The following is a 22,781-nucleotide window of genomic DNA, read 5'->3' on the forward strand; positions in this document are numbered from 1 at the left end:
GGTTTGTCCATCCTATCTACCATAACCATTTGAATCCTAAGTTCATTAGTCTTCTCAGCTCAAATATCATTATTGAAGTATTTTCTCAATCTACAATTACCAATACAAAATACGTATAACATTCTCAATTTTAACAACTATATGTGTTTTGGGGAAAGAGTTATTGGTTCAATTTGAACCATCCAACCAACAATCTTTTTAAAACCATAGCACAAAAGAACTACGAGATTTGAAAAGAAATCAAAAGGCCGAAAAAAAAAAAAAGCTTTTCTTGCATGACTTAATAAACCTACACCATACTCCTACTTATAAACACCACATCACCAATTCCACACCCATTCCATCTTAAAAATCACAATCTGATCATCACCAACACATTGCAAACCAAACGCAAAGACATGACTCTTCTTGCTTTCTTTCTCTTCACCCTCCTTGTCTTTTCTGGTAACACATCTTCTCCGTTTATGCATAACGTTTTCAACTCAATAAGAGTTTCGCATCATGTTTACATTTTCTATATGTAATATCCCATATTGAACATGATTTGCTCTGTTTGACAGGTTCATGTTGCTCCGCGCTTAGGTTCCAAAGGCACAAGTACTACTTTCAAAGGAAAACAATGCTAGATTTAGCCAGCAAGATTGGTATCAACTACGGAAGACAAGGAAACAACCTCCCATCTCCATACCAATCCATCAACTTCATCAAATCTATCAAAGCTGGTCATGTCAAGCTCTACGACGCTGATCCAGAGTGTCTCACACTCCTCTCTCAAACCAATCTCTACGTCACTATAACCGTCCCTAACCACCAAATCACCTCACTCAGCTCCAACCAAACCACAGCCGACGAATGGGTCAGAACCAATATCCTCCCTTACTATCCACAAACACAAATCCGCTTTGTCCTCGTCGGAAACGAAGTCCTCAGCTATAACTACGGGAACATCTCGGCGAATCTTGTACCGGCGATGCGCAAAATCGTGAACTCTCTCAGATTTCGTGGGATTCACAACATCAAAGTCGGGACACCTCTCGCCATGGATGCTCTACGATCGTCGTTTCCTCCTTCTAACGGAACATTCCGGGAAGAAATTGCCGGACCGGTGGTATTACCGTTGCTGAAGTTTCTAAACGGAACAAACTCTTACTTCTTCATCAATGTTCATCCTTACTTCCGCTGGTCAAGAAACCCCATGGACACTAGTTTGGATTATGCTCTGTTCCAAGGGGACTCCACTTATACCGACCCTCAAACCGGTTTGGTTTACCGTAATCTTCTAGACCAAATGTTGGATTCGGTTCTCTTCGCGATGACCAAGCTCGGTTACCCGCACATCCGTCTCGCGATCTCCGAAACCGGATGGCCTAATTCAGGTGACATCGACGAAACCGGAGCCAACATTCTCAACGCGGCTACATATAACCGGAATCTGATCAAGAAGATGACCACAAGTCCACCAATCGGTACGCCATCTAGACCCGGTTTACCAATACCGACATTTGTTTTTTCTCTGTTCAACGAAAACCAAAAACCCGGTTCGGGAACACAGAGACATTGGGGAATCATGCATCCCGACGGTCAACCAATCTACGACATAGATTTCACCGGTCAAAGACCCTTAACCGGTTTCAACCCATTGCCTAAACCGACGAACAACGTTCCATACAAAGGCCAAGTGTGGTGCGTACCGGTTGAAGGAGCTAACGAGGCTGAGCTTGAGGAAACTTTGAGAACTGCTTGTGGCAGAAGCAACACCACTTGCGCGGCTTTGGCTCCGGGAAGAGAATGTTACGAACCGGTATCTGTTTATTGGCACGCAAGCTACGCGATTAGTTCGTACTGGGCTCAGTTCCGCAACCAAAACGTTCGATGTTACTTCAATGGACTAGCTCATGAAACCACGACCAACCCTGGTAATAAGCCCATTCTTTGTTCTTTTCCAATATTGGACCACTATATCCTTTTTGTATAGTCACGGAACTCATGGTTCATCTGACAGAGTAAGGGTATTTATGGAACTCTTTTTTTGTATACAGGCAATGATCGTTGCAAGTTTCCGAGCGTTACACTGTGAGGATTGAGGAGGAGGAAGACTGATTAAAGCTGGATTACTTATATTGTTCTTTATCTTTGTTGTACCTTTTCTGCTTCATGTTTCACGATGTTGAGAAAAAACAAAATCAAAATAATTAATATATAGTAGTCTTTTTTTTTCCTTACAAAGCTGATGATTATTACATTTCTCTAGGTTAACAAATTAAAACATTCACATTTCTGTGTCTCTACTTTACTCTAAAGCCAGCTGCAAGTAATCCAGAACCTTTTGACTGTAACGTAAAAACACCAAATACAAAAAATCAAATTAGCGAAAAGAATGAATGTAAAATAACGTGGTTGGATTTGGATTCACGATCATCACCAAACAAATCGTTCAGAATTAAAATAATGTCGCATACAATTCATGTGATTGCATTGCATTAAATACACCAAAGTTTTCATACAACGTAACGACGAGCAAATAAAATAAAAATAAATGCACCAAATAAAATTAAATTTTGGAAGAAAATATAACAAAATAAATAAAAAAATATCGTCCGTTGGAAAAAGCCATGGTCACATTACCTGTGACGACAAGGACATGGTTGCGTCACTATGTATTTTATTTAGCTTCGATCTCTCACTATCTCTCAGTTCCATGTCCTCTTTATTAAGGTCCCCGTCTTCATCTTATCTGCAAATGCAACTTCATCTGAAACCTGATTATTCCTTCTTCATCGCGTCTGCCTCGATGATGGCGTCGACCTCTTTGGGACCTTCGACGCTACTTTCTTACGCCTCTTCTTCTCGTCAATTTCCTGATTTTGGGTTCAGATTGATCTTGGGTCACGAGGGTGTTCGAGTTCCCTCGTTCCGGCGATTTAGGAGGATTCACTGCGAGTCCAAGGCGAGTTCAAATTATTCTGCTTTTGTGTTATCTTAACAATTCTGTTCTCTTCTTTTTGGGTTTTTGGAATTGAGTAAGAAAACTTTTCACTGTTTTCAACTTTAGCCGATGGATACAATTGAGAACATTCCTATTGGTTTAGAGAAAAGTCATCAAAATTGTATCTTTCTTTTTCATGTTCAATGCAAAGTTTGTAGCTTTTTGTTGATTCAGTGGGTCCCAAGTCCCCAACTGTCCTCTAGATGAAACAACGCCTTGGATATTTGAATCTAATGATATGTATGATTCAGGAAAAAGAAGTGAGGACGTCTTCGCCAGTCCTTGAAAGCTCGTCACTGTCCGGAGATGCTGCTTTGCGTTCTAATGAATGGAAGGCTGTTCCGGATATTTGGAGATCATCTGCAGAAAAGTATGGTGATAGAGTTGCATTGGTGGATCCTTATCATGATCCTCCTTTGAAACTGACCTACAAACAGGTAGGTTCCTTACTAATTCTACGTTTCATCAATTTTTATTGTTGCAAAGAAGAAAAAGGAGACACCATTCCTTCAAAATTTTCACCCCACCCCAGCACTTTTTCATTTATTTAGTAGCTATTTATTAAGGCAAGCAGGGTCCAGTCACTTTAAATAACATAAAAATATTCCTAGATGTCATCCAGTTTTTTGGGTACTGTTAAGCAAAATATGTTGACTATGTGTGAGAGGATATAGCAAATTCAATTCTTACTAGCTTGTTAAGATGATGGTGTTGAAGGAAGAGTAGCTAGTTGATATGCTTGTTCAGTTGCTGATGATGATCCAAATTCTAATTGCAAATCCGTTACTGTCTTTTTATGAGAGGTGGAGAATTTGAAATTTCCAGCGATTCAGATATTAATTATTTATTAAAAACTGAAGCCTTCATCTTGCTTACTTAACTTTTAGCTGGAACAAGAAATTTTGGACTTTGCCGAGGGCTTAATAGTTGTTGGAATGAAAGCAAATGAGAAGATTGGACTTTTTGCTGATAACTCCTGCAGATGGCTTGTTTCAGATCAAGGTATGTGGTTGATTATATGGAACACACTAGCATAAAGTGTGAAAATCACTCTGTTGCTCATTACTCATCAGGGGGATTAATTTCATTAAATATTTGCATCACCAAGCTGTGCTTGCCTTACATATTAACTATCAAACAAAAATCTTTCGAGCTACGTAGTTAATATGTTCGTCACACATCCAATCACCGTATAAATATCCTTCCTCTCTGTCAAGCTGTAGGGCTTTTGTATACGCTTAGCTATTTAAACTGCACTTCTTGCCTTCTTGGTGCAATAGTTCTAATATACACTGCTTTTTCATTTCTCCTTCTCTCACACAATTATTTGTATCTTTGTCTGTTTATTACTTTATGCCAGGTATAATGGCCACAGGAGCAGTCAATGTTGTCAGAGGATCTAGGTCCTCGGTTGAAGAGTTACTGCAGATATACCGTCATTCTGAAAGGTACGCCAACAGTTTCCGTACTTATTAGCATACCTATTACTGATAAGTTAATAGTTGGCTTTCATATAAACACAAGGATTTTTATCACTGTATACTGACCTCATTTTTGTACCGTCTGCCTCATCATCTTGTGTATTTTGTTATAATGAATTAGTTCTATAATGAATCAGTTTTAGTTCTATGTCTTCAGATGCATCTAATGATGCTGTTGAGTCTACGAGCAGTATGCATGGTTTAGGTGTAGCCGTGTAGTTCTTATTAAACAGCTTCTTGATTTCTCATTCATCTTATTCCATCACTCCCCTGTAAAAATCATAACTATTCAAAAAGATTCTTGGATGACAAAACAGATCTTTCGTCCCTCCATATACTTGTGTCTCTTCAACTATATATGCCATATTTGTTTTTGCAATACAGAGATCAAGAATTTCAAGTGATCTGTATTGCAGTGTAGCCCTTGTTGTGGATAATCCTGAGTTTTTCAACCGCATTGCTGAGACATTTACTTCCAAGGCATCTCTGAGATTTTTGATACTTCTCTGGGGTGAGAAATCATCATTGGTCACACAGGGGTTGCAGGTTCCAGTTTACAGTTATGCAGAAATTAAAAGCCTAGGACAGGAGAGTCGTGCGAAATCATCAGGGTGTAATGGTACCAGTACGTTACTACGTTGAGGTTCTATGTTTTTCTCCAAGGCCTTAAAAGAAGAATCTCCTGATGCTAGCAAACTGATGACTGCAGGGAACTATAATTTCATCAATTCGGATGATGTAGCTGCAATTATGTATACCAGTGGTACCACGGGAAATCCGAAAGGCGTTATGCTTACACATCGGAATCTCTTACAGCAGGTTCAACAAGATACTTTTTTGCAATCGTTTTTTGGTGGTTCTGTCTCTGTTATATATCAAATTTCCCTTTTTACTTTCTTGAAATAATAAATTTGCAATGTTTTAAACACTTTCCAGATAAAACATTTATCCAAATATGTACCTGCTCAAGCTGGCGATAGATTTCTAAGCATGCTGCCATCATGGCATGCCTATGAACGTGCTTGTGAATACTTCATATTCACCTGTGGGATTGAGCAAATGTATACGTCTATAAGATACTTAAAGGTTATTCTCATCATCCGATTTTGTTAATTCAGTATTTTTTGCAAATTGTGTTGGTCCTCTGTTTTTGTGTGATACTTCACTAACATTCCGAGATCAATCACCTTGATTTGTTTCTTAACGGTTGCTCCTTTTGGCTCTAATTCAATTTTATTTTGTTTTCTTTTGTACAGGATGATCTAAAGCGGTACCAACCAAACTATCTTATTTCCGTTCCGTTGGTATATGAGACACTTTACAGGTTTGTCAATAAAAGTTTGCACAATATTCATATTCTATTGATGATGGACACTATACATAGTTAATATTGAAGTTCTGTATGCATTTGTTTCAATAAGTCGTAAATTCATCTCTCACAGCTAAGAGACTTTTAGTTAATCTTGTTTCTGGGCAAGCCTGGTGAAGTACACTCCGAATTCTGCTCGTTTCATCATTTCAATCATTAACTCCTACTCAGAATTTTCATTATGTGTTGGTTGTTAAACAAGTTTTTTCACTCTTTTCTTTATTTCCTCTTTGAGCTCTTCAGTGGGATTCAAAAGCAAATTTCTTCAAGTTCTGCAGCCCGTAAATTTCTAGCACTTACGTTGATCAAAGTCAGTATGGCATATATGGAGATGAAAAGGATATATGAGGTTCATGAACATGATGCCCTCTTGAACATTTGTTCTTACCATATAGTTTGTGTGAAGAGTTTTTCTGCTTATCCCTATTTGTGGTTCCTGAAGTTTTGATATGGTCTTTGGTCTGGTTTACAGGGTATGTGTCTGACAAAAGAGCAAAAGCCTCCAATGTACATTGTTGCTTTGGTGGATTGTTTGTGGGCAAGAGTAGTCGCTGCCTTATTGTGGCCATTACATACGTTGGCCAAAATGCTTATCTACAAGAAAATACATGCGTCTATTGGAATATCGAAGGTAGTACACAAATTCTATTTCCTATTTGTTTTTTTTGTTAGATTTATATTTATAGTGAAATACTGATATGATATTGGTTTCCACAGGCTGGTATTAGCGGAGGTGGTAGTTTACCCATTCATGTTGACAAGTTTTTTGAGGTTATGCCATCTATAATTTCTCTTAAAAATATAGGACAATTTCTTTTCTTTTTTTTTTGTTGGCTTTGAAAGTTTCGATATTCAAAAGAGTTCCAAAATTATGCAGGCCATCGGGGTGACTCTACAAAATGGTTATGGTTTGACAGAGACCTCGCCTGTTGTGTGTGCACGGACGCTTAGCTATAATGTAAGTCTTTCCTGCTTTCATATCCTTATTTGTTTTGAACTCACAATGCTTTAAAGTTTCCTTTTTGAGTGTTTGCAAAAAAAGATGGTATCGTTTCTGAAATGCCCTTACCAAAGTTCTAATAACTGTTATTTCTTTTGATCCATCGTTTGCCTTTTTCTACGACTTTAACAGTATTTCGTTTGTCTCATTTGTTGTTGTCAAAGGTTCTTGGCTCAGCTGGGCATCCAATGCATGGTACAGAATTCAAAATTGTAGATCCTGAGACTAATAATGTACTCCCTCCAGGTTCAAAAGGCATTATCAAAGTCAGAGGTCCACAGGTTATGAAGGGTTATTATAAGGTAGTGTTGTATTTTTAGCTTACTTAATCATAATATTACTCCTATGAAGTTGTGAAAAAGGTGACAGAGAAACACACAAGTTTTAAAGTCAAGCTTGTTTCTTCTGAATAACCTGCTAATAAGCATTTATATATTAATTGGCTTCCCTATCTTTGTCATAATGCATATTTTTCTTCTTCACTTCCTGTTTTCCTCAAATTTAAGTTTGTTGCCTGACTCATCAAGTAAGAGTTTTTGCATTGATGATTAAATTTGGGTTTAAGTCATCTTTATGTCGGTGTGTGCTTTTCAGAATCCATTGACCACAAAGCAAGTTCTAAATGAGAGCGGATGGTTCAATACAGGAGATACAGGTTGGATCGCTCCTCATCACTCAATAGGGCGGAGTCGCCGCTGTGGAGGTGTCATTGTTCTTGAAGGCCGTGCCAAGGACACAATTGTACTAATCCACAGGTATAATCCAAGTCACAAACATGTTCAAATGCATAAATGAACCCAAACTCGATTAGGGAAAGAAAAAAAAAACAGTCCTTATAAACATCATCGTCATTATAGGTGAAAACGTGGAACCAGTGGAGATTGAAGAAGCCGCCATGAGAAGCAGTTTGGTTGAACAAATCCTTGTTATTGGACAGGTTCTTGAATTTATTTTAAAGAATGTTACAAACATGACAAATCTTAGTATCGACGATTCGTTTATCTTTTGTTATTCAAATTGACTTCTCCTTCACAGGATCGACGCCGCCTTGGAGCCATCATTATCCCAAACAAAGAGGAAGCACAAAGACTAGATCCTGAAATTTCCAAAGAAAAACTAAAGAGCTTGATCTACCAAGAACTGAGGAAATGGTAATAAATACTTTATAAACTTTAAGTAAAACTAATTAGAGCTTATATTTACTATGTTTAAACAATGTTACAGGACATCAGAATGTTCGTTTCAAGTCGGACCGGTCTTGATCGTCGACGAGCCTTTCACGGTAACTATACATAAACCAATCCTCACTTATTGATATTTTGGCTTATTCAGGACCCAAAAAGATCAAAAACCTAATGAAGAAAACTGTTTTGATGACAACATTGCAGATAGACAACGGCTTAATGACACCAACGATGAAGATTAGACGGGACAAGGTCGTGGCTAAATACAAAGACGAGATTGATCAACTCTACAATTAAGACTTTTGTATTAGTCTTGTTCCTGTTGTTAATATTAGCTGAACTTAATTAGCAAAAAAAAAATAGATAAAAAAAAAAATTATTAGCTAAACATTTTACAGCTTGTAAAATTAAATGTTGTTTTCAAGTTTTTATTATTATTTCAATTCATATATTGAAGTTTAAATAATTTGGATATTAGCATTAGACTATTAGTAGTGTTCACATAATCTATAGAAAGTTAGAAACCCATAAAGCGACCAACAGCTGATGAATGCTTATCTCTCACTATCTTCATCAACTCCAGCTCTGCGCGAGGAATCGAATCTTAACAACTGGCAAAGCCCTCCATGCCCACATCGTCAAGCTCGGGATCGTTCAATGTTGCCCTTTGGCCAACACTCTTGTCAATGTCTACGGAAAATGCGGCGCTGCTTCTCATGCTCTCCAGTTGTTCGACGAAATGCCTCACAGAGACCACATCGCCTGGGCCTCAGTTCTCACAGCTCTTAATCAAGCGAATCTCTCGGGTAAGACTCTCTCAGTGTTTTCTTCAGTGGGTTCGAGGGATGGGCTGCGACCGGATGGTTTTGTGTTCTCGGCACTAGTTAAGGCTTGTGCTAACTTAGGATCTATTGAGCTTGGAAAGCAAGTTCATTGCCATTTTATAGTCTCTGAGTATTCGAATGACGATGTTGTTAAGTCTTCACTGGTTGATATGTATGCTAAATGTGGGTTGGTCGATAGTGCTAAAGCAGTTTTCGATTCTATAAGAGTGAAAAACACCATTTCATGGACTGCCATGGTATCTGGATATGCTAAAAGCGGAAGAAAGGAAGAAGCTTTGGAGCTTTTTAGGGAGTTACCAGTCAAGAATTTGTATTCTTGGACTGCATTGATCTCTGGTTTTGTACAGAGTGGGAAAGGGCTTGAGGCTTTTTCTGTATTCACTGAAATGAGGAGAGAAAGAGTTGACATTTTGGATCCGTTGGTCCTTTCGAGCATTGTTGGCGCTTGTGCTAATTTGGCAGCTTCAATAGCAGGGAGGCAGGTTCACGGGTTGGTTATAGCTCTAGGATTTGATTCCTGTGTGTTTATTAGTAACGCCCTTATCGATATGTACGCTAAATGCAGTGATGTTATAGCTGCAAAGGATATATTCAGTAGAATGCGCCACAGAGATGTAGTTTCATGGACATCGCTTATAGTTGGAATGGCTCAGCACGGGCAAGCTGAGAAGGCATTAGCAGTGTATGATGACATGGTTTCTCACGGTGTAAAGCCCAATGAGGTCACATTTGTTGGGTTGATATATGCGTGTAGCCATGTCGGTTTTGTAGCGAAAGGCCGTGCGCTTTTCCAATCAATGACCAAGGACTATGGAATTCGTCCATCATTGCAGCATTATACATGCTTATTGGATCTTTTTGGTCGATCTGGACTCCTTGATGAGGCTGAGAACTTAATACATACAATGCCGTTTCCTCCAGATGAACCAACTTGGGCTGCTTTACTTAGCGCTTCTAAGCGCCAGGGACAAGGTCAGATGGGTGTAAGAATTGCTGATCATCTTGTAAGCTGCTTTAAACCGAAAGATCCATCGACTTACATACTTTTATCAAACATCTATGCAAGTGCTTCTTTATGGGGAAAAGTATCAGAAGCAAGAAGGAAACTAGGAGACATGGAAGTTAGAAAAGATCCAGGGTACAGTAGTGTCGAAGTCAGGAAAGAAACTGAAGTTTTTTATGCAGGAGAAACATCCCATCCTCTAAAAGAAGACATCTTTGGATTGCTTAAGAAGCTAGAGGAAGAAATGAGAAGAAGAAATGGTTATGTTCCTGATACGAGTTGGATCCTACACGATATGGATGAGCAAGAGAAAGAGAAGCTATTGTTTTGGCACAGTGAACGATCCGCTGTTGCATACGGATTACTCAAGGCTGTTCCGGGAACTCCTATACGAATTGTGAAAAATCTAAGGGTTTGTGGAGATTGTCATGTTGTTCTGAAACATATAAGTGAAATTACAGAAAGAGAGATTATAGTTAGAGATGCGACTAGATATCATCATTTTAAGGGAGGGAAATGTTCCTGCAATGACTTCTGGTAACTGGTAAGTCCTTGGCTTCTCTGTTGTAACACTTTGTATCTGAAATTTGCTAAGATTTTTTTAGAACTGCGTATAGTGATGAATGATGACGGTCACGCAACATCGAGTTGTAACTATCTTCAGTAAAGAACAAGAAGATGGGCCGGTTCACTTCACATGCATTATAGATAAACAACAAAAGAGTAACGTGTTGCACTTACTCGCCAGCTCACGAATTTAGTAACGTGTTTATTCTTATTTCACTCACCAAGTCATGAATATAATAACAACACGTGCATGGGCTTATGCTAATAAGAAATGAATAATAGCCTGACATAAATAGAATAATTTAAAACACATATAAATTAATACTCTATAAAATAATAAACACTATAAATTAATAAATTTTGCTAGTCTTAAATCTGTAAAAAATAATAAAATAATATTTATTTTGAAATCTACATGTAAAATTTGGTTCCAATAATATAGTAAATTAATAATCATGTAAATTTACATATATATATATATGCTAATATAGTAAAGTATGTTTTTCTTAAACCTGGTATCTATAAAACAATTATTATGTTGTATCTTTAAACTATAATGATATAATATATATATATATATATATATATATATATATATATATATATATTTTTTGTCAACTATTGAGCCACAACAGGCCGACTCATTAGCCAAATCCTTACATTCGTAAAATATCCTTTAATATTTCATAAAACAGCTAAAACTTTTTAAAGTTTTCCATTTCTAAATATGCATCATTTACATTTTGATAGTTTGATAGACTATTAAAATACGATAATTGATATTTTATTCATAAATTTGAATATTTATGTTATGTATATAAGTAAATTTGTCTATAATATTTCTAATTCATTGTCAATAATAGTTTTAATTATGGACAATACTTGAGTTCACCCCTAGGGGTGAACCTTTGCATTCACCCCCTTATAAAATAAAGAAATATAATCTGTATACATTATTAGAAAATTCGAAACTTAAATCGCTCTTTTATAAACCCAAACCAATATATAAATTTGTTTTAATTGTAAAATCTAAACTCTAACCATCTCATTTGTAAACACAAACTGACATATAATTTAGTTCTAATTGTAAAATCTAAACCTTAACCATCTCATTTGTAAACCCAAACCGACATATAATTTCGTTCTAATTGTAAAATCTAAACCCTAACCATCTCATCTGTAAACCCAAACCGACATATAATTTTGTTCTAATTATAAAATCTAAACCCTAATCACCTCATTTGTAAATCCAACCGACATATAATTTTGTTTTAATTATAAAATCTAAACCCTAGTTCTCATTTATAAACCCAAACTGATATATAACTTGTTTAATTGTAAAATCTAAACCAAGCCAATATTTAACTTTCTTTAAATAAAAGTATACAGAATTTGTTTTCTTAATTAGTTTTGCTTTTTAATTTAATTTTGATTTATTTTTTAAATAAAATATTAGATAAAACATTATGATTGGTTGAGAGGGAAGAGAGTGAATACAAAGGTTCACACCTAGGGGTGAACCTAAGTATTTTTCTTTAATTATTTCAAATTCAATTCCAATACCATAAAATTTACAACATCCAAAATTCGAATCTTATTTTACAAAAATTGTCTCAATTCATAGTTTTGTAAAAATTAGACAATTAAAAATATACTTATAAATTAATAATTATTAATTTATACTATAAAATAATTATTAATTATTAATTTATAGATAAATTAATATCATTATAAATTAATAAAATGTCTTGGTCCCAACATTATTAATTTATAGAGGTTTTATTGTACACTTTGGTTAGAACTTACAAAAAGCTGCATAAATCTGTTTAGATTCCTTAATGTACAACAATTAAACCCTTTTAGCAAAAAGTAGAATTATTGAAAGAATATCATTTCTAGTCACATGCTATATATAGAGACATATGCAATAGAAACAAATAGATAACAAGGACACGTCACCATCACTCCCATGGCCAAAAAGCTTCTCGTACTCATAGATCATTTGTGTTCTTTCGTTTGAGATAAACTCAGAGACGTGTAGCTTCACTACTTCCACATACTCAATAGAGAAAGAGATGGCTACCGAAACCGTATTGGCGACGGCAGTGAGCAATGGCGGAAGCAAAATATGCTGCAAGTCCGGTCCAGGTTACGCGACGCCTCTCGCCGCCATGGCTGGTCCACGGGAAAAGCTCATCTACGTCACCGCCCTCTACTCTGGTTCACATTATACCATCTTCTATCTATTTTTATTCAATACTATTTTTGGACTGAACTGAATCTTTCTCTGGTTCCTCTGTATTCTGATACCTTTTGATTTGTTTGAATGGGGGTAAATAGGAACGGGGCGAGACAAACCGGACTACTTGGCAACGGTGGACGTGGATCCAAGTTCACCTACTTATTCAAGCGTCATTCACAGATTGAAAATGCCTTATGTGGGAGATGAGCTTCACCACACTGGTTGGAACTCTTGCAGCTCTTGCCATGGTGATGCTTCTGCTGATAGACGTTACCTCGTCTTGCCAGGCTTAATGTAAGATCCTCTCATCACAATTCTAGATGATGAATTGACTAATTAAATGTGTGTTTCTTTTTTGTTTCTTGAATGAAGATCTGGTCGTATTTATGCAATCGACACAAAGACCGATCCAAAGGCTCCCTCTCTGTATAAGGTTATAGAGCCTAAGGAGATTGCTGAGAAGACAGGATTAGCATTTCCACACACGTCTCACTGCCTCGCCTCGGGGGATATGTTGGTGTCTTGCCTTGGGGATAGAGAAGGAAACGCTAAAGGGAATGGGTTTCTCCTTCTTGACTCTGACTTCAATGTGAAAAGCAGGTGGGATAAACCAGGAAATAGCCCTTTGTTTGGGTATGATTTCTGGTACCAACCTCGGTTCAAGACAATGATCAGCACTTCTTGGGGAGCACCTAAAGCCTTCTCCAAAGGTTTTGATCTCCAGCACGTTGCTGATGGATTGTACGGAAGTCATTTACATGTTTATAGTTGGCCTGAAGGTGAAATGAAGCAAGTTATTGACCTTGGAAATACTGGACTCTTACCTCTTGAGGTAACACTATAACATAAGTGTGACGATCTGTGTTAGTATTTAGTAACCAAGAATGTAATCTAATCTTGTTGTTGTTGTGGTTGCAGATTAGGTTCTTGCATGATCCGTCTAAAGATACAGGGTATGTTGGGAGTGCGTTGTCGAGTAATATGATTAGATTTTTCAAGAACAGTGATGATACATGGAGTCATGAGGCAAGTGAAGTTTCTTAATGTTCTTTTTTTTTTTCTGTTTTTTCAGATCTATGATTAACTGGTCTTGTTTCAGGTGGTTATATCAGTAAAACCGTTGAAGGTCGAAAACTGGATTCTTCCAGAGATGCCGGGGCTTATTACCGACTTCTTGATCTCACTCGATGATCGGTTTTTCTACTTTGTGAACTGGCTTCATGGAGATGTTCGTCAGTACAACATAGAAGACCCTAAAAACCCTGTATTAACCGGACAGATTTGGGTCGGAGGATTACTACAAAAGGGTAGTCCTTATAAGGCTGTTGGAGAAGATGGTAACACTTACCAATTCGATGTTCCTAAGATCAAGGTTTGTACCAAAATGTAAAGTCTTTGGAACGTTTTAACCAAAGTTTACACTCTATTGAATCTGTTTTTTTTGTGAATTTCAGGGGAAATCTCTACGAGCAGGACCTCAGATGATTCAACTGAGCCTCGATGGGAAACGATTGTATGCGACAAACTCGCTGTTCAGCGCATGGGACCGTCAGTTTTACCCGGAAATCATGGAGAAAGGCTCACACATAATCCAAATCGATGTTGACACAGACAAAGGTGGTCTCACCATAAACCCTGACTTCTTTGTAGACTTTGGTGATGAACCAGACGGTCCTGCACTTGCTCATGAGATGAGGTATCCCGGCGGAGACTGCACTTCCGATATCTGGATTTGAATAATTTGGCTTCTCTCAAAGAGTGAAGCTGGCTGGATTTGTGTGACTCACTGTTATTATGTTTCAATATAGTGTGTTGTAATAAACAAGTGGTGGCTAGTTTCGTGATCCATATCATTAAAGTTGGTTACACTTACTAGTTATCTACTCCTTTGTTGCTTATTATTCTATTCCGAGATAAGAAAACTTAACCGATTTAAACCGAATTGAACCGATCAAGTCCGGTTGAATTATAGATAACGATACTTTCCAAAGTAAACGCTTTCAGATACAGCGTATGTAGTAGACATTTGACGAATTATATTATTTTAGCCAGTTTGTCAACGGACATTATCTGGTTAAATTGATTTTTTTTCTAATCTGTTTGTTGCATGGAGACGTATTTTAATTATAAATACATCAGTAAACAATAATACAACTTGTACTAATTTTGCAGTAATCTGATTTTTTAATTGGATATTGTTTCTCCTTCACATGCCTAACACTAATTACGTGGATTAAGGTGAGTCATTATATAGAGATCTTTCACTCGCATACGTCCAAAAGCTTCCCGTGTGTTGGCGTTACACTAAAAAAGGCACGTTAGAGACGTGTAGCTTAACCACTGTCCCCTGCTATATACAATTCAAGATTTGACCTCACACAGAGAGAGAGAAAGAGAGAGAGATATGGCGACGGAAACTGAAGTGGTGGCTCCGGTGAGCAACGGCGGAGGCAAAGAATGTTGCAAGTACGGTGGTCCTGGTTACGCCACGCCTCTCGCTGCCATGTCTGGTCCTCGTGAAAAGCTCATCTATGTCACTTCCGTCTACGCAGGTACGTACAGATCAATTTTTTTTTTTTTTTTTTATAATGTTCAAGAATTTAGATCGAATGTTTTCAAAGTTAGAATCTTTACCTTTCATTCAAGATTTAGTAGGTCCTATGGAATCTTCAGATCGAATCACTAATGTTTTTTTTTCTTTCTATTACCGGATCTGATCTTGATGTATGAAACGATGTTTTATGTCTTTTACTTAAATTGAACAAGAATGTCGGAAAAATACTGGTTCCTCTCTGTATTCTGATAACTTTTGATTGGTTGGATTTTTATTAAAAGGAACTGGAATAGAGAAACCGGATTATTTGGCGACAGTGGATGTGGATCCAGACTCACCTACATATTCAAGTGTTATTCATAGATTACCAATGCCTTTTGTTGGTGATGAGCTTCATCACTCTGGTTGGAACTCTTGTAGTTCTTGCCATGGTGATGCTTCTGCTGATAGACGTTATCTTGTCTTACCATCTCTTGTGTAAAAGATCCTTCAGCCTTTTCATTTTCCATTTACCCTCTTATATCTCTATTAGTTTACTAAATTGATTTTTTTTTTCTTGATTGTGGGATGAAGATCTGGTCGCATTTATGCGATTGACACTAAGGAAAACCCGAGGGCTCCGTCTTTGTATAAGTATGTAGATCCTAAAGAGATTGCTGATAAGACTGGATTGGCGTTTCCACATACGGCCCATTGCCTTGCTACAGGGGAGATCTTGGTGTCGTGTCTTGGTGATGAAGAGGGGAACGCCAAGGGGAATGGGTTTCTTCTTCTTGATTCTGATTTTAACATCAAGAAAAGGTAATGTGATACCATGTTATGTCCCTATGTAGACATAAGACAAAAAGTTAGAAGCATGTAACTAGAATTAATGTGTATGTTTTTTTTTTGGGGATGTTTCAGGTGGGAGAAACCAGGACATAGTCCTTTGTATGGGTATGATTTTTGGTACCAGCCTCGGCACAAGACAATGATCAGCACATCTTGGGGAGCACCTAAAGCCTTCTCCAAAGGTTTTGATCTCCAGCACGTTGCTGATGGCTTGTACGGAAGTCATCTACATGTTTATAGTTGGCCAGGTGGTGAAATGAAACAATTGATTGACCTTGGACCGACTGGTCTGTTACCTTTGGAGGTAACATAATCACACATTTCTTTTGAACATGATATCTAAACTACATATATGAAAGGGCAAATCTTGAACGGTTGTTTATCTTAAACTTATATGTGGTTGCAGATTAGATTCTTGCATGAACCATCTAAAGATACAGGGTTTGTTGGGAGTGCCTTGTCAAGTAATATGATAAGATTTTTCAAGGACAGTGATGAAACATGGAGCCATGAGGCAAGTGTAGTTTCTGAATCTTCTTTTTTTTGGTTCTTACAAATCTATGACTAACCAGCAATGTGTACCAACTTGTTTTAGGTGGTTATATCAGTTAAACCCCTGAAAGTAGAAAACTGGATTCTTCCAGAGATGCCTGGGCTTATCACCGACTTCTTGATCTCCCTAGATGATCGATTTCTCTACTTTGTGAACTGGCTCCATGGAGACGTTCGTCAGTACAACATCGAGGACCCTAAAAACCCTGTCTTGACAGGACAAATTTGGGTCGGAGGGTTACTAAAAAAGGGCAGTCCTGTTAAGGTGGTTGGAGAAGACGGTAACACTTACCAAATTGATGTTCCTCAGATCAAGGTTTGTGCCAGAATTGTAATCTTTTGAGGATTTAATTATAAGTTTCACATTTTGCATAACATAGAAGCTGTTTTGGTGATGTCAGGGTAACTCTCTACGAGGAGGACCTCAAATGATCCAGCTGAGCCTTGATGGGAAACGTTTGTATGCAACAAACTCGCTGTTCAGCGCATGGGATCGTCAGTTTTACCCGGAAATCATGGAGAAAGGCTCACACATAATTCAAATTGATGTTGATACAGACAAAGGTGGTCTCACCTTAAACCCTGACTTGTTTGTAGGCTTTGGTGATGAACCAGAAGGTCCTGCGCTTGCCCATGAGATGAGATATCCAGGTGGAGACTGCACCTCAGATATCTGGATTTGAATATGGCATGTTTAGAGAGTGAGTTATGTGTGTGAAGTTTAAAATGAGTTTTATTGGTTGTTGTGTGTTATGTAAAAGTTGAATAAAAAAGGGAGTAAGAAGAGGTCATTAGATGATCCAGATAAAACACTTAAGTTAGGCTCCTTGTGTCTCTTATGTAATAAATTAAACTAATAAAATTTCTACATTTCTACACTCCGGTTCCATTTTTTTGTTTTCAGTATTCTGTTCGGTTTTGTTGTTCACGTTCGAGTGTCAGTGTGTCACCCCATATAAAAGAATATGATGGAAGGAAAAAAAAAAAGCAATCGCAGAATGAAGATATAAGAGGGCCTATGGAATATGTGGTCAGAAATTTATAATAGAGTCCGACCACAACAATCACTTTTTATACCTAGATAGATTATTGGAGGGGTGTATTCAAAACAGAATTTGAGAGGATTTGTGATTTTTTTAAAAATCTTCTGTTATTCAACTAGTGATTTTAAAATCACATCTCAAATCCACTGTTATTGAATATGAAATTTGTTAAAAATCATTCAAAATCACTCACGTTATTCAATCAACAATTTACAAAAATCATAACAAATCTATTGTTATTCAGCGTTCGATCAAAGCAAGTTCGCCCTAAAACTCTTTCCCAAGCCCAAATATCGAGGAGCCGCTACCACCAAATATCTCCGATGCCGGTGAAGCTTTTGCTTGCCGGCGTCAGGGTATCTCGACCTTAGCTTCCGTTCTCGGCTTTCTTTGCTCTCTTAGTTTCCTTTCCCAATCTCTTTTTCCCCTTTTGTGTCCCGTTTTGCAACCTACACAAACCCTCTCCAATCAACCAGATCCAGGCAAAGGCTTGCTAAAAATCGATTTCAGAAGGCGGAGGAGACTGTTAAACTCCTCTCTCCTTAACTCCGACTCAGCCTCACTGCCGACGGAAATCAAGTCCCCTTGTCTTTTTAGCTATCGATCCGGAATGGTCATCGCCTCTGCAGATTTCTCTTCTCCAACATCACCCGAGCCTTGGCAGGCGGAGACGGAGACGACGGTTGGTGAGGAAACCTCCAGAGAAGTGCTTCTCCTCCGCTACTGGACTACCGTCTTGAACACAGGTCATCCCCTGAGCTTGGCAGCTCTGTATTTGCTTTCCCCAGAGACGCAAAAGTTTACTTCAATCTCCCTGGTCAGCCGTTGTGCGCATCGATTATCAAATCTGAACATCAAATCTGAGATCGACATGTTAGCTTTACATGAGGACTCACCCAAATTTAAAAAGCCCAGGTTCTCTCTATCTAACCCTCTGTTATCCCATCGACTTTGTCTAGACTTTTTGGCTATCCTCGAGGTTCGAAGACTGCATCAGAGAACCCACTTAGCTAGGCTGTCTTGGATGTACATAGGGTGTGTTAGAACTATGGTTATTGCTCAGTGTGTGACATGGTTTGTTGGATCCCACAACTGGATTTATCAAAGTGTTCTCAACCCCCAACAACCACCCTCCTTTATGAAGCTCAGGTCTGCTGCTTCCTGGTCCGTGTCTTGCCGATCACATTCTTTTTGTGGAATTCTTGATCACCATTTCCATGGCAGAGAGGATCCACCTGGCTTGTCACGGTATTACACTTACTCTTTGCACCAGTTAGTAACTTCATTGGTAAGCTCTACTGCCCACAAAACCCTACAATCAACCTCCCGCACAAAGCTCAGGTCTGGTTTTCATCTGTTAGTACCTTACCGGCCTCATACTCTGTGTGGAATTCTTGATCACCATTTTCATGGCAGAGAGGATTCACCTATTATGACACGGTTTTACACCTGCTGCTTGCGAATCATGGTTTTAGTTCCAATGGTGAACCTTACTGCTCCTAAGCTCTTGAAGTCTCATGGCATTTCAGTTCTGATTGCAAGTTACCGAGGATGTGGTTATGGTCTCAGAGTTTTCTCCACCAACAATCACCCCTCGATATTTCCAGCCAAAAGCTTCAAGTACCACTGCCTCAAGCAAACCAATACCAATACCTCCACCACCATCCAGGCCTTTGTTCCCCAAATCCTTGCCATGGTCTTGATTTGGCTAATGCTCCTCACTCCGGCGAGCTTTTTGGCTCTGCTTCTCATATCAACGACACAATGTCTTTTGACTGTGACCAATTTGTCATCTCTCGAGTTCATCGATGATGTCCACTCTTGCAACCTTGATTCTGCTTGTCTCCAACTGCTCTATAGCACTTGTTTCATAGCTATCATGGATTCTTTCTTGATGTTTTCTTTACTCTTATTTATGTGCATGGCTTTGGGGAAAGCCTTTGCTTGTTACTTCTTAAACTTTGGTTTATTTTATCCTTCTCTTTGTAATGTTTGTAATGTTTCTATTTGATTAATAGAAGCACTTGTTTGTTCAAAAAAAAAATCAACTGTTATTCAAAACCAAATTCTTTTTTTTTTTAGAAAAACATAATAGTGATTGTGAGAGACTTTGGGTACATTTTTGTAAGGGGAATCCTATTTAAAAAATCTCACCTTCCATAGGGTGTTTTTGAAGGATTAATTTTTTTTAAAAAAACTACGAATTGCAAAATTCTGATTTCTCTCTCTACCTTTCTCTGTTCTCTTCTCCTCTCTCTTTTATGGGCTCTCTCTCTTCTTCTTTCTCTGTTTTTCTTGTGTGTTAATTATGGGCTTCACGTCTTGTTTTATTTTATTTTATTAAGGTTAGTTGTTAGGTATATATACTGTCGAGATTAGGGTAAAGGCTTCATGATGCAAATTACGGTGGTGTCTGTTCGGATCAAATTGCCAAAAAACCAAAAACCAACCTCTATACATATGAATATGTTCAATGTATTCTTTGTGTTATGCTATATGAACACCTCTCGTTTGGACTTGAGAATCTCTTAAAAACCTACTTAAGTCTCACAAAATCTTATCAAATCTCATCAAATCACAAACTATTTTTTTTTGAAAAATAGAAAATCATAATAAATCCATCAAACTACCTTAAAAACTCACCGTAAATCTCCTAAAATTCAGAATATCATAAATCCTCCAAAATTCTCCCAAATTCTGTTTTGGATACACCCCCTACAAGTATAAAAGATTGAAGAACCATCATAAACCTTAATTTTTTATTTTCTATTTCAAATCTGGATTATTATATGGTGATTTTGCAACTTTTATTATAAGAAAATAGAAAGGGATATACTAAAAATGACATATTTTATGTCAATGATACCAAATGAATATTAAATAAATGGAATTGGAATAGAGATGGAATATAATGAAATAAAGCCGCTTTGAGGTTATGTGATTTTAAGCATGGAACAGAGCCATTACAAAAAAGTTTCACAAATTACAAAGGAAACTTCGAGTCCATATTGGTCACAAGTTGAGAACGAGAATTGAATTTTATGAGATCTAATCTTCTGTTGTCCCTCAATAGCTCAACGGTAAAATGTTTACCAATCAGCTCGTAGGTTCGAATCATTGAGTTGTTGTTGATGTACAATCCTTGTTGTTTATATATTTAAAAGATTTTTTTTTTTGATTGGTTTATTTATATTGACAATTGAAAAATAAAATTTACACAATTTTTTCATGTTATTTTCACACATAATTCAATAAAACGTTCAAGTTGACAAAAAAATAAACCCAATTGTACAAGTATCTGTCTTTTATTATATTTCGTTTTTTTTGTGTTAACCAAATTTGTTGATTAGGCCTCTACCGTTCCCTTCACCTTCACAACATAGTTTTCATAACTTTAGTCCTTATCATACTTTTCACCTGCTGCAACGTGGGCCGTTGCTGAAGACATCAGTTAAGTAGGCGCAAAGGGGGGGGGGGGGGGGGGCTAAGAATCGTGAGTCGTCGTCTCACCTCATATTTTGGAATAAGATTCTATGAGAAAACGATATTTTTCGCATCATCAAAACAATTCGAATTTGCCAAAGTATTATTCAATTCCGACCTACAAAGTGTTCTTATTTTTGAATATCAGTTTCAGTTTACGATAGTTTTTTCTTTTTGCTTGTGAATATACATTTTACGAAGGTGAATTTGCTAATAATTAGTTATTTTACTCTCCTTGATTACATGAGCTTTTAGGCCTTGTTATATGCTAGACAATGGGAAAACGATATACGCAAGTTTTATGAAGCTATTTAATATATTAATATACTTTTAACTTTTAGCTTTGCATTTTTTTATTGGTCTGATTATAGATATTTTCATTTGTAAATAACATAGATAAAATATCATTAGAAGGTCGTTTTAAACAAATGTTTAACCTAAATGTGTGTATATATTACAAATGATGTTCTACCATCCACACCGAATAAATCTAAACTACATACACTATAACCCACCGTTGATAACTCAATACCAATTTACCATGTCATGGTTTTATGCTTGCATGAAGAGAGTATGGGCTTAAGTTCCGGTATCTTTCTTAGTTAAAAAAGTTAGTGATTATAATATAGTACCATTTCGTGGATCACACGTATTCACGTACGGTACTACTACTTCATTTAATTATTCTTCGGGGACATCCGATAACATTTAATTATTCTCGAATACCCTTTTTGAAAGGTGAAAATTCGATATGATAATAAATTATCCTTCTTTACGAAAGTTAAAAAAGATACGCTTAAGCACTACAAGTTACAAACCAAATCTACCACTATAAATAATGATGTAGCTCCTACCAGTACCAATAAATACATATAACTCAAAGTACAAAAGAACATCATCAAGCATGGAGTACTACACATTTACCGAAAACGACGAAGAACGTGTATCGGGAAATCATCACGTGAAGAACACGTGGGTGAAAGAACGTTACGAGAGCGATGAAGAAGATGGAGAGGTGAACAAACTTATCCTAAAGGAAGATGAAGAAACTAAAGATATGGTGACATCACCGAGTGGTGAGAGGATGATGTTGACGAGTAAGGTTAGGTACCTCAACTATGGAGCTCTTAAACATGACACGGGGGCTCCGGCAGCTTCTGGTGGTGGAGGAAGAGCCTTGCCTCTTCCGTCGAACAGGTACCACCGTGGCCACCCCAAGTACTACAGATGCAGGGGTTGAAGTGAAAACTCTCAGCAGATAAAAAAAAATCGAATACAAAAACCCCTGTATTGTATAAATAATTAATAAGTTGAGTATGTGTACTCCATGCAAGTGCAACGTGTGTAATCTATGTGCTTTTTTTGTTGTTAAAGTTATCTATGTGCTTTGTTATTCCCGCTTTTATAGTCACTTTAACAAGCATAGTTTGGAACTTTGGTCTGGTGAGAATCAACGGCAGAGGCAGAGATACATGAGCCTTACGTTAAGTGAAGTCAAAGAATGTATTAACATACAAAACTAAGCGATTATTATAAAGTAAGAGTATAAATATACGAATCTTTAAGAATGATCGTAAAAAGTTTCTGCTATATCCAGGAGAAAATGAAAGTGTTAATTACACTTTGTAATTAATCCGTAGA

The 22,781-nt window shown here is 37.3% G+C and overlaps 6 protein-coding genes across 11 annotated transcripts; all 6 read left to right on the forward strand.

Annotated features, from left to right (window-relative positions):
* Positions 1-175: 175 nt before the first annotated feature.
* On the forward strand, positions 176-2,226 carry LOC104732293 (putative glucan endo-1,3-beta-glucosidase A6). The gene is made up of 3 exons (XM_087475883.1): positions 176-444; positions 561-1,916; positions 2,040-2,226. Exons 1-3 carry the CDS (start codon positions 399-401, stop codon positions 2,075-2,077), a joined length of 1,440 nt encoding a protein of 479 aa, XP_087332009.1. The 5' UTR covers positions 176-398; the 3' UTR covers positions 2,078-2,226.
* A 283-nt stretch (positions 2,227-2,509) lies between these two features.
* Positions 2,510-8,486, forward strand: LOC104732295 (long-chain-fatty-acid--[acyl-carrier-protein] ligase AEE15, chloroplastic-like). Of its 5 annotated transcripts, none has more exons than XR_015572779.1 (18): positions 2,510-2,947; positions 3,238-3,423; positions 3,874-3,988; positions 4,347-4,434; positions 4,884-5,092; positions 5,177-5,286; positions 5,404-5,553; positions 5,724-5,791; positions 6,080-6,185; positions 6,309-6,467; positions 6,554-6,607; positions 6,714-6,794; positions 7,001-7,138; positions 7,431-7,591; positions 7,694-7,773; positions 7,872-7,987; positions 8,061-8,118; positions 8,225-8,486. XR_015572779.1 is itself a non-coding variant. In XM_087475884.1 (18 exons), the coding sequence occupies exons 1-18, from the start codon at positions 2,537-2,539 to the stop codon at positions 8,315-8,317; spliced, it is 2,382 nt and encodes a 793-aa protein (XP_087332010.1). In that variant the 5' UTR covers positions 2,510-2,536; the 3' UTR covers positions 8,318-8,486. The 5 variants fall into 5 exon arrangements, 2 of the variants coding, with proteins under 2 accessions (XP_087332010.1, XP_087332011.1); XR_015572780.1 differs by having other exon boundaries at positions 4,884-5,086; XM_087475884.1 differs by having other exon boundaries at positions 7,431-7,574; positions 7,678-7,773.
* Positions 8,487-8,500: 14 nt separating this feature from the next.
* On the forward strand, positions 8,501-10,564 carry LOC104732294 (pentatricopeptide repeat-containing protein At4g14050, mitochondrial-like). 2 transcript variants are annotated; one of them, XM_019234019.2, is made up of 2 exons: positions 8,518-8,826; positions 8,910-10,475. In XM_019234019.2, exons 1-2 carry the CDS (start codon positions 8,647-8,649, stop codon positions 10,407-10,409), a joined length of 1,680 nt encoding a protein of 559 aa, XP_019089564.2. In that variant the 5' UTR covers positions 8,518-8,646; the 3' UTR covers positions 10,410-10,475. The 2 variants fall into 2 exon arrangements, with proteins under 2 accessions (XP_019089563.2, XP_019089564.2); XM_019234018.2 differs by having other exon boundaries at positions 8,501-10,564.
* Positions 10,565-12,228: 1,664 nt separating this feature from the next.
* On the forward strand, positions 12,229-14,560 carry LOC104732298 (selenium-binding protein 2). The gene is made up of 6 exons (XM_010451830.3): positions 12,229-12,655; positions 12,776-12,971; positions 13,050-13,509; positions 13,596-13,703; positions 13,777-14,049; positions 14,132-14,560. Exons 1-6 carry the CDS (start codon positions 12,511-12,513, stop codon positions 14,411-14,413), a joined length of 1,464 nt encoding a protein of 487 aa, XP_010450132.2. The 5' UTR covers positions 12,229-12,510; the 3' UTR covers positions 14,414-14,560.
* A 274-nt stretch (positions 14,561-14,834) lies between these two features.
* On the forward strand, positions 14,835-17,492 carry LOC104732296 (selenium-binding protein 1). Its single transcript, XM_087475886.1, has 7 exons — positions 14,835-15,229; positions 15,513-15,708; positions 15,805-16,032; positions 16,135-16,366; positions 16,469-16,576; positions 16,658-16,930; positions 17,016-17,492. Exons 1-7 carry the CDS (start codon positions 15,082-15,084, stop codon positions 17,295-17,297), a joined length of 1,467 nt encoding a protein of 488 aa, XP_087332012.1. The 5' UTR covers positions 14,835-15,081; the 3' UTR covers positions 17,298-17,492.
* A 4,500-nt stretch (positions 17,493-21,992) lies between these two features.
* LOC104732299 (uncharacterized) lies at positions 21,993-22,533 on the forward strand. The gene has a single exon (XM_010451831.3). It carries the CDS (start codon positions 22,045-22,047, stop codon positions 22,378-22,380), a length of 336 nt encoding a protein of 111 aa, XP_010450133.1. The 5' UTR covers positions 21,993-22,044; the 3' UTR covers positions 22,381-22,533.
* Positions 22,534-22,781: the final 248 nt, after the last annotated feature.

The sequence above is a fragment of the Camelina sativa genome, chromosome 11 (genome assembly GCF_030686135.1).
Source record: "Camelina sativa cultivar CO46 ecotype springtype chromosome 11, ASM3068613v1".
Lineage (NCBI taxonomy): Eukaryota > Viridiplantae > Streptophyta > Magnoliopsida > Brassicales > Brassicaceae > Camelina > Camelina sativa.

Bases quoted from the DNA above. Each gene is read 5' to 3' on its own strand.
- LOC104732298 (XM_010451830.3), top strand. From the start codon at position 12,511: ATGGCTACCGAAACCGTATTGGCGACGGCAGTGAGCAATGGCGGAAGC. The intron at 13,510-13,595 runs GTAACACTATAA...TTGTGGTTGCAG, and splicing joins CTGGACTCTTACCTCTTGAG to ATTAGGTTCTTGCATGATCC. The intron at 13,704-13,776 runs GCAAGTGAAGTT...GTCTTGTTTCAG, and splicing joins ATGATACATGGAGTCATGAG to GTGGTTATATCAGTAAAACC.
- LOC104732294 (XM_019234018.2), top strand. From the start codon at position 8,571: ATGCTTATCTCTCACTATCTTCATCAACTCCAGCTCTGCGCGAGGAAT.
- LOC104732295 (XM_087475884.1), top strand. From the start codon at position 2,537: ATGCACCAAATAAAATTAAATTTTGGAAGAAAATATAACAAAATAAAT. The intron at 5,554-5,723 runs GTTATTCTCATC...TCTTTTGTACAG, and splicing joins CGTCTATAAGATACTTAAAG to GATGATCTAAAGCGGTACCA. The intron at 6,608-6,713 runs GTTATGCCATCT...AAAATTATGCAG, and splicing joins ATGTTGACAAGTTTTTTGAG to GCCATCGGGGTGACTCTACA.
- LOC104732299 (XM_010451831.3), top strand. From the start codon at position 22,045: ATGGAGTACTACACATTTACCGAAAACGACGAAGAACGTGTATCGGGA.
- LOC104732296 (XM_087475886.1), top strand. From the start codon at position 15,082: ATGGCGACGGAAACTGAAGTGGTGGCTCCGGTGAGCAACGGCGGAGGC. The intron at 16,033-16,134 runs GTAATGTGATAC...GGGATGTTTCAG, and splicing joins GATTTTAACATCAAGAAAAG to GTGGGAGAAACCAGGACATA. The intron at 16,367-16,468 runs GTAACATAATCA...ATGTGGTTGCAG, and splicing joins CTGGTCTGTTACCTTTGGAG to ATTAGATTCTTGCATGAACC.
- LOC104732293 (XM_087475883.1), top strand. From the start codon at position 399: ATGACTCTTCTTGCTTTCTTTCTCTTCACCCTCCTTGTCTTTTCTG. The intron at 445-560 runs GTAACACATCTT...TCTGTTTGACAG, and splicing joins CACCCTCCTTGTCTTTTCTG to GTTCATGTTGCTCCGCGCTT. The intron at 1,917-2,039 runs GTAATAAGCCCA...TTTTGTATACAG, and splicing joins TGAAACCACGACCAACCCTG to GCAATGATCGTTGCAAGTTT.